At 37.5% G+C, this 17,997-nt stretch overlaps 2 protein-coding genes, 2 non-coding genes and 1 pseudogene across 6 annotated transcripts; all 5 read right to left on the bottom strand.

Annotated features, from left to right (window-relative positions):
- Positions 1-421: 421 nt before the first annotated feature.
- Positions 422-10,864, bottom strand: LOC126800445 (probable aldo-keto reductase 1). Of its 3 annotated transcripts, XM_050527818.1 has the most exons (10): positions 10,825-10,864; positions 10,511-10,607; positions 7,429-7,975; positions 7,068-7,139; positions 6,790-6,957; positions 6,481-6,687; positions 5,162-5,334; positions 4,835-4,931; positions 4,541-4,694; positions 422-785 (listed from the first exon to the last, which is right to left on the bottom strand). In XM_050527818.1, exons 4-10 carry the CDS (start codon positions 7,128-7,130, stop codon positions 598-600), a joined length of 1,050 nt encoding a protein of 349 aa, XP_050383775.1. In that variant the 5' UTR covers positions 7,131-7,139; positions 7,429-7,975; positions 10,511-10,607; positions 10,825-10,864; the 3' UTR covers positions 422-597. The 3 variants fall into 3 exon arrangements, 2 of the variants coding, with proteins under 2 accessions (XP_050383775.1, XP_050383774.1); XR_007672712.1 differs by lacking the exons at positions 10,511-10,607; positions 10,825-10,864 and adding an exon at positions 1,050-1,278 and having other exon boundaries at positions 647-785; positions 7,429-8,586; XM_050527817.1 differs by lacking the exons at positions 10,511-10,607; positions 10,825-10,864 and having other exon boundaries at positions 7,429-8,581.
- On the bottom strand, positions 9,350-12,491 carry LOC126800447 (probable aldo-keto reductase 1; annotated as a pseudogene).
- A 1,694-nt stretch (positions 12,492-14,185) lies between these two features.
- Positions 14,186-14,256, bottom strand: TRNAG-GCC (transfer RNA glycine (anticodon GCC)). Its single transcript has one exon. It is a non-coding gene; the product is annotated as a tRNA-Gly (tRNA).
- Positions 14,257-14,466: 210 nt separating this feature from the next.
- On the bottom strand, positions 14,467-17,613 carry LOC126800446 (perakine reductase-like). Its single transcript, XM_050527819.1, is given in 7 exon segments — positions 14,467-14,927; positions 15,425-15,578; positions 15,716-15,818; positions 15,984-16,156; positions 16,309-16,515; positions 16,682-16,849; positions 17,511-17,613. Coding segments are annotated over 7 exon segments (1,065 nt in total). The 5' UTR covers positions 17,571-17,613; the 3' UTR covers positions 14,467-14,727.
- A 57-nt stretch (positions 17,614-17,670) lies between these two features.
- Positions 17,671-17,741, bottom strand: TRNAG-GCC (transfer RNA glycine (anticodon GCC)). Its single transcript has one exon. It is a non-coding gene; the product is annotated as a tRNA-Gly (tRNA).
- Between the last annotated feature and the right edge of the window lie 256 nt (positions 17,742-17,997).

The following is a 17,997-nucleotide window of genomic DNA, read 5'->3' as shown; positions in this document are numbered from 1 at the left end:
GGGATTTCAACCAACAATTATTCGGGGAGTTCATCAATCAGGTCTTGGAGTGCTTTAGCGGACTCGGATCTGACAGTTTTGCTTCGTTCGCTAGGTTTCATTGGGGCAGAAGCTTTGAAAGAACTCATCAAAACCATAAGTAGCAGAATAATATGATATCCTAAATAGACGTACTTGGATTACAAGTTGAAAATGGAATTCCTTCTATGCTTTCAAGCACATCTTTACAGCGATGTTAGTAATAATAGCATAAAATCAGAAATCAATTAAGAATCATGAATCACTTTGATTTGTGGAGAAGAGTGATTAACTCCAAGCATAAGGGAATCTATGCTAACAAACCGGATTGAAATAGGAGATTATTAGGCGCATGACGTTATTATGTATGAATAAGATCCTCCATCAATATACCATATTGATCTAGGAAAAGGTTTTCAGCTTTCACAGGAGGAGCCCTTCTTATTAACGGATACCATTTCATTCATACACTTCTTATGCATAGGCTGGAGGCCTTCTTATTCAACAAAATAAGTACCCAGTACAAATAGGGAGTTTGAATTGATTTGGATCAACTACCGAAGATAGTAGTCGAGAATCTCAGATATTGGCTTCTTTTAAAGGAGTGTTGGCGAATTTCCATTGCAAATGCATCAGGTTTTCATTAGTTCTACCACCGGCAACTTGGTCTAGTGGTACAGCACCAGTAACTTCTTTCAAGTCCTCTTCCTCAAGTTTCACCTTCAAGGAGCCAATGTTTGCATTCAAGTTCTTTATCTGTGTTGTCCCTGCAGTAGAAGTGCATAAAATGTCAGCATAAAAGAATCGTTTATTTCATCAGTGAAGTAATGCATTGACAAAACTGCAAATAAACAATAATGACTAGTAATTTGGAGTCAGACCAATGCGTTCAATGCTCATTTTTGAATAACTTTAACTTGATAGTCAGTGATATATGATCTTGACTTATAAGAGCAAATGCACCGGGAAGGTTTTGGACGGGTAAGACCATAGAAAAAGGCAGAAAATTGAAAAAGTGGGCTGCATCTCACTTTTGCTGCCGGATCAATAAACTCCATGACCAAGCCCCTGGCAAGTTTGGCACGTTGACCAAGTCGGGCAAAATGCCACACAAGAGATCACGTGTGTTGACTAACTTTGAGTACCAGACTACCAGATTACTTTTGCGACTGAGTGACTACTCTGGTGAGCTCCCCTCTCCATCGCCAATAAAGTCCTTCACTTTTGCCGCCGGCACATGCCCTTTTCTCATCTCTATGTCTTCGTTCATCGGAAAACCAAGAGAATTACCAAGTTAAGAAAGCTGAACTGAACCACGGCTTTTGTGCGTGGAGATGATATAATTCACAAATGAAGCCCAGATCATAACTCAATATACAAATGAAGCCCAGATCATAACTCTACTCACGTTATTAATGTAATAACCCGGATTTTCAAGTTTAAATTCTTTTAATTTCTCGCAAATTATTATATTTGGTAATTCGAGTAAAATCACATTTTGCACCTTCTCGTTAATGTCTTTATGAAATGAAAGTGATTTCGAAAATTTAAGGTTGAAAAACATTACGTTTTCAGTGGCTCAAGAGTTTCTTTTATTTCGTCGCTCATCTATGAAAACTTCATTCACAGAAGTTGTAAAGCTCGTTGATACGAGTTCGTAGACACGCGGCACGCCTTAATCGGATATCGTGTTTTTAAAGTTGTTAACAACGGAAGATTGGTTTCCAATTGTAGAAGGCTAAAAGGACATTTTTGGAAACTTAAAATCAGAAAAACAAAAAAAGGAAACCGAGCCGGCCCGACCCTGACCCGATTTCTCCTTTCAGCCCAATCTTTCTCGCCAAAGATCTCTCTCCTCTGGCCGCCGTGCACGACACTGCCGGTGTCATCGGAATCGCACATCCGAGCCGCGTCGACCGGTAGTAGCGGCGACCCATCTCGCGCCGCGTTTCAGCGGCAACCGAGAGTGCCAAGCAGCGGCACCGTCGGGCTCGACGTCGCCGGCGAGGATGGGGCACGAGGCGGCGACAACACGTCTTCCATCCTTCTCCTCCTTGTGATCTAAGTTTTTGATGTTGGAAGTTTTGTGATTTGTTGAAGTTTGAGTGGAGATGGTGGTGGTGCGCGTGCCGCCGCCTAGGGTGGCGCATGGGAGGAAGTTGGGCGGCGGTGAGTGAGTATTAGGCCTAGGAAGGTTGTAGGAAGAGAGTTGGAGGGTTTTCATGGCGGCAAGCGAGGCCACGTGCGGCTGCTTGTGCCGGCGTGTGAGCACCACGCGCTGCTGCCAGAAGGTGGCATGTGAACCCCACGCGCGTGAACAATGTTTAACTATATTTAATATTCACATGTTGTTATGCAGGTTGTTTTCTAAGCACATTGTTAAGCTACTAGGTGACCGACGAAATGAGTAAGGGAATCTCTCTTGGTGCCGTAAAAGTTGCACGCAAGAAATAAGGTGAGTAAATCTCACGGTGACAAGTCTACCCTTGGTGGTGACTTGTATTTATGATTTCTTTAAATGAGTGAACTGTGATGTCGATATAATATAGTGAGTTATGTATGTGTATAAAAATGGTAAATACAATACATATATATGGTTTTCTATATTTTATTTAAAGTATGAAATTTTATTATTTTCGATTAATTGTGGCGGATGAGACCGAAATGGGAGGTAATGTACCTTCCTGTAGAATGGATTATTGCAGTGACTTTATGTATATTGTTGTGCAAGAGTCGCTTGGTTGTAGTACATAAACATGTGTGGAATGTTATATTGTACGTGGTTTTAACATTGAATCTTGTTAAAACGTTTTCTGGTCATCGGACGATGATGACATATAAATCGGAACCATGCCTTGGTCGGGTGTTGGTTACGATCAGTTAGAGCTCTAGTCTGTCTGCCTTGTATTTCATAAGGGGTAACCAGGTGGGCTGCCCATCTCATGAGGACATATATTTTAAAATGATATTCGGATAACCAGGTGGGCTGCCCGATTCTCATGTGCACACATATTTTAAAATGATATTCGGGTAACCAGGTGGGTTGCCCGAGTATCATGTGCACACATATTTTAAAATGTTATTTGTTATGGGTAACCAGGTGGGCAACCCGAGTCTCATGAGTACACATGTTTTAATATGTTATTTGTTACATGTAACCAAGTGGGCTGCTCGAGTCTCATGCGTACACATGCTTTAAAAACGTTAATTGTACATTCATTTGTATGTGATATATGTTTAATTGTTGGTTTACTCATACGGGCTGAAAAACTTACCGGGTTTGTGTTTACAATCCCGACGCACCAAATCAATAGTGTAGGGGATAGTTATGCATGTGAGAATTAGCAGGCTCAAAGAGCTTATTGGGAGGATTACTTAGGGTTTCCTTCTTCTGTTGTGGTGAAGATTGAGTGAATATTATATTTCCAATGGTTTTAATACTTGAGTGTATAAAATGGTGATGTATTATTCAAGTCGAATGAGTCGTACTATGAACTCAGTTTCAATACACTGTTATTGTAAGATGATTTCCATATATTTAGGATTATTTTTCAGTTTTGACGGCTTCGAATTTGAACTTTTATCATTTGAAATTTTGGGGTCGTGACAATTAATAACTTAATTGCGAACAAAGTTAACCAAAAAAGAAGATATTTGAACAAAGTTAGACCAAGAACCATGTGCATTTGATTATGAAGTATTGGGGAAGGCAGGTGAGCTACGATAAATTGAAGAGCTCAAACATTGGAGTATTTCTTGCATGGATTTATTCAATTAATTTACCTTCTTATCATCATCATCATGATCTGGTGTCTTTAGATTGTGATTTTCAATATTTCTTCTTGATAAAAGTATTACGAACACATAGGTTAATATTGATTATATTGGATGTAAATTGGACGTTATGGTAAAGTTATGGAGGTAAGAATATTAAATTAGTTATTTGTAAAAGTAAAATGGATGTATATAAAGTGAAGAGATTCAAGTGTCAATTTTAGAGGTATAAATAGAAGCACCCTATCACTATTGATCTCTTATTGAGGAATCATCAAATTGATTATGATCTAGGCTTTATTTTTGTTTTTTTATGTTGATTTGTCTAGCATTGAATAATGAATTAATTAATAAATAAAGAATTGCACAAGGACTATTGATTAATTAGATTGCACAAATACCATTAGATTAAATAATAAAGGATTTGGGAGGCATTGACCTTGACTTTTTAGGGTGCATGAAAATAATGAAAGGCTGAGGCAAAAATTAAAAACGGGAGGCAAAACCTTGCCTTTTGCCATTGTCTTTTGTCTCTTGGGGTGCATTTGCTCTAAGATCATATATAATAGATGAAAAGAAGAATGATCGATCAAACAGCTCTTGGAATCCATAATTTGTAAGACTATTTTCATTGTTGTAAATATCCACATTCCAATAAGCAAACAATTAGTATTCATATGTAGCATCGATCGAAGATTAATTCATTCTATTACATTCTTGAGAACATATATATAAATCGGTGACTCACCTGGGATGGGTACAACATCATCTCCCTGGTGAAGAACCCATGCTAATGCTAGTTGAGAGGTAAGACATTTGTGCTTTTGAGCAAGGCTTTCCAATTGATAGTAAATAGTCTTGTTCTTCTCCAAGTTCTCTCCCACGAACCGAGGATAGAGTGACTGATACAGAGAAAAGAAAAATGATTCAATAAACCAGTATTATTTTCTTAAGCAGAAACGAATTAGAGTGCAATCAACCAAATTTCTCTATGTCCTCACGAAAAATTGAACACGCAGAACAAATAAGAGAGAATATCTACCACAAAACTATTTGAAGGGACAGTTTCAGCAACTGCTTTGCCACCGAAAAACCCACGCCCAAGAGGACTATATGAAACGATTCCAATGCCAAGCTCCCTGCATAAGAATGATAAGATAACATCTACATCATTCTCCGAAACATATTAGAGACTTTTTAAGTAAGCATTACAGATTTTGCACAAGCATTCAGTAACCCAAAATAAACTTCTTATAGCTAAAGTATAACCACCTCCAAAACCTCCCCCACTATTTTACCTTACAAAAAAGAAACAAGGAAATCACTGGGGCAAAACCATAGATATAATAGTGTCTGCAACACAACATACCTACAAAGTGGAATAATCTCTTCTTCAATGTCACGAGTCCAGAGTGACCACTCCATTTGTAGAGCCGTGATGGGATGAACTGCATGCGCCCTTTTTATTGTGTCTGGACTAGCTTCAGATAAACCAATGTACTTTATCTTTTCTTCTTCCACAAGCTTCTTCAGCTCACCCATCTAATTAAGGTCCACGAAAAAAAAAATAGTGATACACCCATTTTTCAAGCACTTTTTAAAGTTGAACCCAAACTCAATTTTTATTTTCAATCCACACACAATACTTGTTGCAACTTTCCTAATTGATTTTTCTAAAATAATTAACATATTTCAATTTTTTGTTCTAGTTCACCTTTTTGCCATTCTAGTTAAAATAAAAATAAAAATAAATGCATAGTTATAGCTATCAGACATTACGTATTCCATAGGAAAGAAACAACCTGATACATAAAATTACCCATTTTGTAGGAAAGAAACCACTATAAGGGCATAAATTACTTTTCAGACAAACCCACCATCTTACCACAAAGGTAAAAGATCTGAATTCATAGGTAACACTAACCTGACAAATAGAATTCAATCTTAAGTACACCATACCTACCTATTCACCAGAATATAAATAGGAGGCATACTTATGGTTCAGAAGACACACCACAAATCCATACCAGCTACACTACGAATATAAAATATTATACCTAATAATCAGGTCCAAAGTAAAACATACCGAAATAAAAAGAATCACAAATTGTTGATGATACAATGCAACTCATCACCCTCTCATTAACCGATCAATTTACGTCAGTAAAAAAACAACATATATATCATGATAAAAGATGACGATTTCGAAATTGAAAACCTTCAAATCCCCGTGTATTGATTTCTTTTGCTTTGATTATGAATAAGATTCACATAAATATCAGATGCTACAATCAAGGACCCAATTTTGTATCAATTGATTAATGAATGAGTTTCCAAACACAGAAGTTTCAATCAAGCTGAATCATAGATCTGTATTTTGTATTTGATGTGTGGCATTTTTAGTAAAAATCTACAACATAAGGTTATGCTATTTAAATATAAAATATATTATTTTAATAAATAATCAACCTAATAAAAAGGTCTAACGTGTGAGTTTCATCTTAAACAGATATACATTTTTTGGTCTATATCTAAATCCCAAAAAAAAAAAGTGTAACCAAAGAGTTCTACACCAAAATCCTCATTTTCTATACAAGTGGTACTATACAATATTACAATAGGCAGATCTCTATTGCTTTTAACAATTAAACTTTCCCGTTGATGAATAAAATGATGAGAAGCACGTACAGTTTCCTCTATAGGCACCGTAGTATCCACCCGATGTTGATAATACAGATCAATGTATTCCACATCAAGACGCTTCAAGCTAGCCTCACAGCATGACCGGACATATTCCGGGGTACCTGTGATTTTGATACTAGGAGGATGTATTATTCCAGCAATACCAAATTTTGTGGCTAGTTGAACTTTTTCTCTTGGCAACTGCTTCAATGCCTAGAACCATAAACAATGTACAGTGTTAGCTTAGAGTTACAGAAAAGTCAGAAATCAAAATATAACAACAAAAATAAGTGGAGAAAATCACCAACTGATTACCTTGCCAACAAGAAGTTCATTTGTATGAGGTCCATATACATCAGCTGTGTCAAAGAAAGTGATTCCTTTATTGAAAGCAGCTACTATTATTGAGATTCCATCCTCATCAGAAACAGGAGAGTTGTAGACCCCAGTGAGGCCAAGGCATCCAAACCCCATTTTTGAGACCTGAAGAGCAAAGAAATAGAAATCCAAACAAATCCAGAAGAAAATAAGGAAATAACACTTTTATTTAAACGAATGAACAGTAGTGCATTGCAAGCATGGATGGATGATACCTCTAATCCCTGAGTTCCAAGTTTAACTCTTGGAATCTGCGGTATCCCCTCCTCTTCAGCCATATTCTTCTTCTGTTTTCAAATAAGGTTGTAAGAACCACAAATAGCAACAAGATTTATACTGTGTTGGGATTTGGGACTACTGGTTCCTATATCACTGGTTATATAGCAATGATGAGGTCCATATAATACTGACATCACTGAACATGTCACAACAAACCAGCAGTACGTCAACATTTTAATGGAGTCCACACATCAAGATAGCAAATTAAAAGACAATGCACCAGCTAGCAGTCCAGCAACCGAGAATTATTGTACTGGGGAGAAAATAGATAAATTAAAGCAAAAAAAATAAACGCACCAGTAGGGAATCGAACCGCGGTCTGTACCGTGGCAGGGTACTATTCTACAACTAAACCACTGGCGCCTTGATGCTCAAGTGGATGCCAGAAGTTGAATACCGGAGTCTGATCTGAAAATATAAACCCTTCCATGTATTTCTCAGTAGGGCGTAACTAGCCAGCATTGACGAGATTTGGATTGCAAGTTAAGGTTAATTTGTTGTTTAGCCTGAATAGGTTTACGCAGGAGCTTAATCAAGTTGACCCACTGCCTGCAACGGGAGGTCATGCCGACCAACAGCATACAGTGTATCTTGATTATCTTCATCATTGGGATCGAACGCCAGAAGCTTCCAATCTGACATCGATCAACTTACTGATCACTTCTTCCAGGACAACTTTCTTTCTCAAACACCATTTCACAATCTTGCCTCCAACTTCATCCACCTTGTATATATGTGATCATTTTCTTTCAAGTCCCAAGCATAAAAGACAGATGATGGTCTTCCCTCTTACACAACTAGCATAGACTCAGACGCCCATGGCAGAAACTGAGGCACTGCTTAACTGAAGAATAAGCAGAGACAAGTCTACATTAGGCTTGGAAAAAAACCGAAGCTGGAACAGTGGCAGCGTTAGTGCTATAACTATTGTCAAACTCCGAAGATTTCAAACAAATAAGCTATGTTGCAAGGACACGGCAAAGAGTGGAGTGTCGGCGTGTCCGACACCCCGATACGATACGTCTTTTTCTCGTATCGGACACGTCATGTGGCGTATCAGAAAATTTGACTTTTCGACACGTTGACTGACACGCCACAACACGTCCTCCGATCTCCGATCTCATGCGTCAGCGGTTCTGCTGCCACACCGAGGCTCCTGGTTCTTCTTCTAGCCGGCCACAACGCAAGAGAAGCTCCACAAAGTTGCTGGAGCTCGGGAAATCGGTGATAGGTCCCCACTGCCTCAAACTTGGACTTTCCGGAATCGAGCTGAACGTCGCTTCTGCGAGTATGCTTAGAGAGAGGGGAGAGAGGTGGTCGCTGTGGTGGTGGTTTCGTGGCGAGGCGTCGCCGGACGGTGGCGGTGCGACCTGGAGAAGGTGGCACTGTGTTACTCTGTTTTGTAAGTTGTAACAGAGGAGACAGAAAGAGAATGCCGAGGGAGAGAGAAGAGGAGAGGAGAGGTGATGGTGTGTGGGCTAGGTGTAGGGTTTTTGGGTCTTTATAGGTTGATCTAATGGCTGAGATAAGATGAAGGAAATGAACGGATGAGATTTAAAAATGGAAATACAAATTTCAAAGAAATATTTTTAAACATTTCTAAAATACAAAAATTTCTAAAGTTCGTAAAAAATAAACTGAGCGTCATAAAATTATTCCGCGAATACTCTCGCGCTCGTGGTGATGTGTAGTTTAATACAAAAATATTAAACTATAAATTCGACATTTCGGAAAAATATTGGTTAACGGATTTCATTTGTTGGAAAATTGAAAAATAGTCTAGGGGCTCACAACGACGCCTCTACCTATTAACATCTCTATTTGAATTTTTGTAATTGGTGAGAGGATTATGTCTATATAGGGGTTAATGACTATCTCAAGTTGTTGGATATTAATAGGCTATATGCATTTTTGTGTTTTATTGGCTATATGCACTTTTCTATTTGGGGTCTTGAAACGAAAATATGTTTTATTGGTTAAATGCATATTTGTTACTTGATTATTTAATATTTTTTCTTAAAATTATTGTGTAATGGATAAATTTTACAACTTAAAATGATATTATTAATTTATTTTAAGTATTAAAATATATATATATTATTATTTTACCGTGTCGGATGATAAGTTTTTGAAATTTGCCGTGTCGCACCGTGTCGTGTCGCCGTATCTGTGTCCGTGTCCATGCAACATAGCAAATAAGAAAGCTACCGTGCCCTAACCAGTACAATCTTGTTTGAATTACAACAGCTACAATAGCTTATATACAACAAATTAACAAGATAAAGCAAGCTAACAACTAACAACTCCAACTTCAAAAAACAACTAACAACTCGTTTACAAACTATTGAATAAAAAGTCCAACTCTAGATCTAGATAGCTAATCAAGTTGTACACCAGAAATTAAGGGAAAGTAGATCAGTTTGCGCAAGAAGCAAACTGATTTCATGGAGGGGAGATGTGCCGCACGATCTGCATTAAATGCAGTGTTTGAATTTCACACGACACCAAGAGCTGCAAACAGCCACAAGCCTTATCACTGGAAACGACACAAACCGAAACAAACGACAACCTCGCTGCAGCGGCTGCAGCCCTGCGATCCTGCTCTGCCTCCTCTGCAGGCTAGCCCTGCAATCAGCCTGCACTCTGCATAACTTACTGCCTGACTTCAATAAACCAACAATGATTCGGAGAGTTCATCAATCAGGTCTTGGAGTGCTTTAACAGACTCGGATCTGACAGTTTTGCTTAATTCGTCTGCTAGGTTTCATTGGTGCAGAAGCTTAATTTGAAAGAACTCATCAGAAACTTAGGTAGCAGAATAATATGCCACTTAAATTATTTATAGAAATGGGGAAGAATGGGACAAAATGATGACACCCTAATATGACTTGGATTGTGAAATCCCTCAATGCACAGCTGCATAGCAGGTAATACATCTATACAGCAATGTTAATAATAATAGCATTAATTAATTAAGAACCATGAATCACTTTGATTTCTGGAGAAGAGTGATTCCGAATCTGTAATACCCCGAATTTTCGAGTTAAATTCGTATAATTTCTTGTAAATTATTAAGCTTGGTAATTCGAGTAAAAATCGCATTTCTACGCCTTCTCGTCGATGTCTTTGCGAAATGAAACTGATTTCTGAAATTTAAGGTTGAAAAACGTTACGTTTTCAGTGACTCGAGAGTCAAATTTTACTCTAAGTTCTCTCATACGAACCGAGATAGGATGACTAAGACAGAGAAAAGAAAAATGATTCAATAAACCAGTATTATTTTTCTTAAGCAGAGACGAATTAGAGTGAAATCAACCAAATGTCTCTATGTCCTCACGAAAAAAATGAACATGCAGAACAAATAAGAGAGAATATCTACCACAAAACTATTTGAAGGCACAGTTTCAGCAACTGCTTTGCCACCGAAAAACCCACGCCCAAGAGGACTATATGGAACTATTCCAATGCCAAGCTCCCTGCATAAGATAACATTTACATCATTCTCCGAAAAAGTTTAATAAGCATTACAGATTTTGCACAAGCTATCAGTAACCCAAAATCAACTTCTTATAGCTAAAGCAAAACCACCTCCGAAGCCTCCCCCCACTATTTTACCTTACAAAAAAAAACAAGGAAATCACTTTGCAATTGGCAAAACCATAGATATTATACTGTGTCTGTAACACAACAGACCTGCAAAGTGGAATAATCTCTTCCTCAATGTCGCGAGTCCAGAGTGATCACTCCATTTGTAGAGCTGTGACGGGATGAACTGCGTGTGCCTTTTTATTGTGTCCGGACCAGCTTCAGATAAACAAAGTACTTTATCTTTCCTTCTTCCACAAGCTTCTTCAGTTCACCCATAAAGCTCCGTGAAAAACATTTGTGTAACAAAAGAGTTCTAAACCAAAATCCTCATTTTCTATACAAGGGTACTGTGAAATATTACAATATGCAGTTATCTATTGCTTTTAACTAGTAAAATTTCCAGTTGATAAATAAAATGAGAAGCACATACAGTTTCCTCTATAGGCACTGTAGTGTCCACCCAATGTCGATAATACAGATCAATGTATTCCACATCAAGACGCTTCAAGCTAGCCTCACAGCATGACCGCACATATTCCGGAGTACCTGTGATTTTGATACTAGGAGGATGCATTATCCCAGCAGTACCAAATTTTGTGGCTAATTGAACTTTTTCTCTTGGCAACTGCTTCAATGCCTAGAACAATAAACAATGTATAGGGTTAGCTTAGAATTACATAAAAGTCAGAAATCAAAATATAACAACAAAAATAAGTGGAGAAAATCACCAACTGATTACCTTGCCAACAAGAAGTTCATTTGTATGAGGTCCATATACATCAGATGTGTCAAAGAAAGTGATTCCTTTATTGAAAGCAGCTACTATTATTGAGATTCCATCCTCATCAGAAACAGGAGAGTTGTAGACCCCAGTGAGGCCCATGCATCCAAACCCCATTTTTGAGACCTGAAGAGCAAAGAAATAGAAATTCAAACAAATCCAGAAGAAAAGGAATAACACTTCTATTAAAACGAATGAATATTACATTACAAGCATGGATGGATCATAACTGTAAGGGTAAATTTCTTCTATGGTACTTAAAGTATGACAAATCGGATACTTTGGTACCTAATGGTTCACAGAAGACAATTTGGTACCTAAAATTAAGTTTTATAGGACAATTTGGTACTTATATTGACTTCTTTGTTAAATACAGATGGTACTATTGACATTTACCTATTATTTATTTACAAAATATAAAAATAGAATTTTATGGCTTCAAAACTAATTTCTACCACGTTGGTATTTTATCTTTTTTGTATCATTTGCGAGAAAATAAACATGGAATTAATTTTAATCTTTAATTGAAAGTGAAAAATTAAAGTTTTGTTTATGAAATCTAGAATTTTTTATTTAAATATCCACAAGAATGCTTTTGGTTAATTAAATATAGTCTTACATAGTAGTTTTGTGAGACGATTGAATTTTATAAACATAAAACTGACTTGAGCTATCAACATGACCCAAAAATATTAATTTAAACACAAAATGAATAAGATTTGAGGATAATTAACACATAAAACTCATGTTTTTATTGTATTTTTATAAATAATATACTTAGATGTCTATTTTACCCTTCCATTAGTCAACATAAATACCAAAGTGTCCTATAAAACCTAACTTCAGGTACCAAATTGTCATATTTGAAACATTACGTATCAAGGTGTTTGATTGGCTATACCTCATGTACCATAGAAGAAATTTACCATACCTCTAATCCCTGAGTTCCAAGTTTAACTCTTGGAATCTGTATTCCCTCCCCTTCAGCCATATTCCGTTTGTTTTCAAACAAGGTTTAGGTCACACCCCGGGTCCATTCTCGGGACTAGAATGCAACAATATTCACCGTAGCCCTGAATTAATAAGCAAACGACACGTCGAACCCGACGTGTCGACTACTTATCAACTCGAGACTACAAGGCTATGAATAAAATATAAACAAACTGACGACAAGAAATGTGGAGCAAATGAAATATAGACGCAAATAAATAGAAATACGGAACGTAGCAATGTAAGACTCAAACATCAAACAAAGAAGGTGTCTAAGTCTCAATAGGCCAACTCAGTCCGACAAGAAGGTAAAAGACAAGGTCAAAAGACGAGAATCAGCAGAGTACGCCATATGCATCAACTGAATCCAACACAGAGACCGGAAAGCTGAGACAATGCAAAGTAAGATCCTCGGAAATGGAAAGCAATCTACGAACCACAAACACTACCAAGCTATTAATCTTCAGACCAATGCCACTAGATACTTGCAAAAAAAAGGGTGATCAAGCACTCGTCCTAGCTAACCCGTTTTAGGGGTGATACCCTACCAAGGTAGGGTTTGAAAAGAAAAGAAAAGAAAAGAAAAGAAAATATGGGTGTAATGCTCAAATGTAAAAACATGTAAATGAGTGTTCGAAAAGGAAGTGAGAAAACTGGAGTAGAGGAATAACCAAAACAACGTTTAGTTATGGGTAAGCAGAAAGATAAATGTCCGACTCCACGGTTGGGGAATATTATATATATATATATATATATATATATGAAAGTATATATATATATATAGGCCATTCACGTAAAGATACGTAAGGAAAATTAGTTCTAAATCAATGAAATTGAAGATTGGGATGAATTGGGTACGAAGAATTTAAGTTAGACTCACCACCCCCAACACCAGAAGCCTTGCCGGAGCTCAAAGGGAAAATCTGCCCAATTTTGATTGGACAGAGATCCGGCTCGAATCTCACATGCAATTGGTGCGTCAGGAAGAGAAGAAGGAGAGGGACATTTTGGCGGTGGTCCGCCAACCTAGTTTGGTGTTGCAACGCGGAGGAGAAGCTCCGCCTGTGTTCCCTGTTTTGGAGAGAGAGCGAGAACGACGAGAGAAGAGAGAGAGAAAGAGAGAGAGAGAGAACTCGTCTGGGCCAAAAGGCATGGGCTTAGGTTTTGTACACTTCTAGACCAATGGTCTAGATTCCACGATCTAAAATTGACGGCCAAGATTTAAAAGAAATGGCAACAAAGGCATTTCTGAAAATGATTTCTAAAACGCTACAATATTGAAATTTCATAGAAAATAAACCATGTGTCGGAAAAATGTTCCACGAACACTCATGTGCTCATGTCAACGTGTAGTTTAATAAAGAAATATCAAACTACTTATTTGACATCTAAAAAAAAGTCGATTGACGCATTTTATTTGTTGAAAATATAAGAAATAATTCAGGGGCTCACAGTATAAAGATCTACGAGTAGTGTTGCGGTTGATTCTGTGTTGGGACTACTTATATAACAATTGAGGCCCAGATAATACTGACATCACTGAATATGTCCCAACAAACCAGCAGTACGTCAACATTTTAATGGAGTCCATTCATCATAATGCACCACCAGCAGTCCAAGCGCCCATAAAGTTTGAATCTTTCCAACCAAGACTTACCTGGGGATAAAATAAATAAAGTAAAGCAAAAAAACCAATGCACCAGCCGGGAATCGAACCCGGGTCTGTACCGTGGCAGGGTACTATTCTACCACTAGACCACTGGTGCCTTGATGCTCAGTGGATTATACAAAGAATAACATAACATGAGGCTATGCTAGAGGTTGAATACCGGAGTCTGATCTGAAAATATTTACTCTACCGTGTATTGCTCAGTATGGCGTAACTAGCCAGCATTGACGAAACTTGGATTGCAAGTTAGGGTTAAGTTGTTGTTTAGCCTGAAAAGGTTTACGCAGGAGTTAAATCGAATTGAAACAGGAACTGAATCAGGACATGTATATATGTTCAATGACCAGCAATCCAGCATCAATGGCTCCCCCTTCTGTATGTTAACATTCCTACTGATGGTTTAGTATCTGCTGAGATTGGAGTAAGAGAGGTTTTAAAGGAAATGTAATAATCTCCAGTTTATGCCAAAATATAGACACATCATAAGGAGAGCCCTCTCATTATTGGGGTTACTTAAGAAATTGCAAGTTCCACTTCATTTTGCCAATTGCATAGAATACATATAATGTCAGAACTCTTCAGACCTTGGATTCTTTTTTTTGGGAGTGTTGGCGAATTTCCATTGCAAAGGCATCAGGGATCCGCTAGTTCTGTCACCAGCGACTTGGTCGAGTGGTACAGCAGCAGAAACTTCTTTCAAGTCCTCTTCCTCAAGTTTCACCTTCAAGGAGCCGATGTTTGCATCCAGGTTCTTACTCTTTGTTGTCCCTGCAGTGGAAATGAAATTTCAAAGTGAATTATGTATGTGTGTTTTTAATTTCATCAATGAAAATAAGCTATAAGCGAGCACCAACCAAGTTACTCAGGAGTCACCACAGGATTCCGATCTCTTAATTATAGTTACATCTGAATTAAGAAGAAAATTTAGTTGGGATGACACAGTAATTGTCTACAATCAGAGGAGATATTGGTTTCTTGCCACATTATCTAACAACTGAAATTCGGTACTCTGTTCTCTCAGCATTGTGCTTTTATGCCAAGGAACTACTCTTGCAGGTCTTAGTGCAAGAATTTTGCCAGTAAAAGACCATTGGCTTATTCTAGTTTAGTTTCTATGGTTTTGATATTTCATCCAATAATCATCACAAAGAGATGCACACACTAATTGTCGGACTTCCATGCAAACAATCAGTATCAGAGTCATAGATGCAGCACAGAAGATTCTAACATTTTATGTTATAAATAAATATGTAATGATGACTCACCTGGGATAGGTACAACATCATCTCCTTGGTGGAGAACCCATGCTAGTGCTAGTTGAGCAGTGAAGCATTGGTGCTTCTTAGCAAGCCTTTCCATTTGATTAAAAATATTCTTGTTCTTCTCCAAGTTTTCTCCTATGAATCGAGGAAGTCTCGACTTGCAAAGCAGAAAGGAGGAAATGATTCAAAACAATGACCAAAATAAATCTTTTTAAGCTGAAATGAAGAAAGACTGCCAAAAATTGCCAAAATATACTAAATGGAATGGATTGGACAGAATATGTTACAAAGAACATCTAACACGAAACTATTTGAAGGCACACTTTCCACCACTGCTTTGCCACCGAAAAACCCACGACCAAGAGGACTTTATGGTACTATTCCAATACCAAGTTCCCTGTATGTGATAACATTATATCAATAAATGAAACAATGGAAACATATTACAATACTCACTCCCAACAGTTTCAGAAAATTGAGCATTTAGCAATCCCAAGACAAGTTTTAAAAGGAACAGGGGATATAAGAATCTAGATAAATGAAATAACAAAATAGGTTTTACCTGCAAAGTGGAACAATCACTTCCTCAATATCACGAGTCCAGAGGGACCACTCCATCTGTAGAGCCGTGATGGGATGAACTGCATGCGCCCTCCTTATGGTGTCCGGACTGGCTTCAGATAACCCGAGATACTTTACTTTTCCTTCTTCCACCAGCTTCTTCATCTCACCCATCTAAACTCCTGAAAATACAAAAACATCTAATCAATTTCTTTCAAAGAATTCCCAATTACATCTACTAGCGATACAAAATGTTTATGATATGCTCATTTTCATGATTCTAATATCTTCCACTTATCAGTTGACTATAGGTGCCAAACACATACAGTTTCCTCTATAGCCACTGAAGTGTCCACCCGATGTTGATAATAAAGATCAATGTAGTCCACATCAAGACGCTTCAAGCTAGCCTCACAGCATGAGCGGACATAGTCTGGAGTACCCTTGGCTGTAACACCAGGAGGATCCACTCTTTCAAAAATGCCAAACTTTGTGGCTAATTGAATTTTTTCCCTCGGCAACTGCTTCAGTGCCTGAAACAATGAAGTGTTGTAGCCAGAATTACAGAATTACAGAAGTAAGAAAAATAAAAATAGAGATCATGATATTAGATCTTCAATATGTGGAAGGATTTAGAAAATAAGACATCCTATCTACCAGAATTGGCGTTATTGAGTGATTCGAGTTAGAGTTGCATACCTTCCCAACAAGAATTTCATTGGTATGAGGTCCATATACATCAGCTGTGTCAAAGAAAGTGATTCCTTTATTGAAAGCCTCTTTTATTATTGAGATTCCCTCCTCTTCAGCAACTGGAGAGTTGTAGACTCCAGTCAGTCCCATGCATCCAAACCCCAATTTTGAGACCTGAAGACAAGGAATTAAGCAATCTTGTGTATTTCAACAAAAGATTAGAAAAAGTTCATGAAAACGAATGAGCATACTGGCAACAATAGAAACTTTAGCAATCTCCTAAAAAAACAAAAAAAGGAGTTGACCTCAAAACTCTCCAAGTTAATTGAATCAAACCTCATTTAGATCAATTGAATCATTCTTGTACCACTCATGTGCACTGATGGATTCAACGATACATATCGCTCTATTCATCAATACAATTGTCAATCGAGGAATCTGTATATCCTTTTCCTCAACCAATTTCTTCTTCATTTCTCTAAATTTTCTTTCTGGGATTGCTGATCAATCTTAAATGCCAATAGGGGTTTCAATTCAAACCCTTAAGAATAACCTCATTTGGCCTAACCACTGGTACTATTCTATTCTATGTTATGATTCAAGTTTTCCACATCTCTGATCATGCAGTAACATAGCTCAGACAACAAGAAGTCAAACATTTATCAAAGTACAATGACACTGAAGTTTGAAACTCAAGTTGATATCCTCAGAAATTAACCCTGCACAAAACTAAAAATCATACCTTTTCCACCAAAGAATTCAACTTTCTTATTTAGTGTAAGAGACAGAACCTGGTTTTTGCTATGGGTATCAAAAAAATTGTAGTGGAAGTTACCTCAAGGCCTTGACTGCCCAGCTTAATCCTGGGAACTTGGGTCTTGCTAGCTTCATCCATTCTTTCAATATTTTCAACTCTTCTTCTCTCTGTTTCAAGATTCTGGAAGTCAAGTACTGTATAAAACAAATAAATATAAAAAAATAAAAACAAAAAAAATTGCACCAGCAGGGAATCGAACCCGGGTCTGTACCGTGGCAGGGTACTATTCTACCACTAGACCACTGGTGCTTTGATACTCATTTGGCCTAACCAGATAGTATATGAACTGAAGACTGCTAATTCTTTGAATTGCAAATAATGCTTGGAAGTACTACTTTCTCCATCATGGGAATTGAAATGGGACAGAAAAACATGGTTGAAATCAAGTAGTGAATTAATTTCATAATTAGATCTCAACATCACCAGTTTGTTAAACTCTGCACCAAACTAGTGCAGGTGACAACATTTTTGAACTTGATTCACATTAATCTGCTACAACAAACTT

Source organism: Argentina anserina, chromosome 6 (assembly GCF_933775445.1).
Source record: "Argentina anserina chromosome 6, drPotAnse1.1, whole genome shotgun sequence".
Classification (NCBI taxonomy): Eukaryota; Viridiplantae; Streptophyta; class Magnoliopsida; order Rosales; family Rosaceae; genus Argentina; species Argentina anserina.
This window is presented reverse-complemented; position numbering and strand designations above follow the sequence as displayed.

Bases quoted from the DNA above. Each gene is read 5' to 3' on its own strand.
- LOC126800445 (XM_050527818.1), bottom strand. From the start codon at position 7,130: ATGGCTGAAGAGGAGGGGATACCGCAGATTCCAAGAGTTAAACTTGGA. The intron at 6,688-6,789 runs GTAATCAGTTGG...TTATGGTTCTAG, and splicing joins ATGAACTTCTTGTTGGCAAG to GCATTGAAGCAGTTGCCAAG. The intron at 4,932-5,161 runs GTATGTTGTGTT...ATTCTTATGCAG, and splicing joins GAGATTATTCCACTTTGTAG to GGAGCTTGGCATTGGAATCG.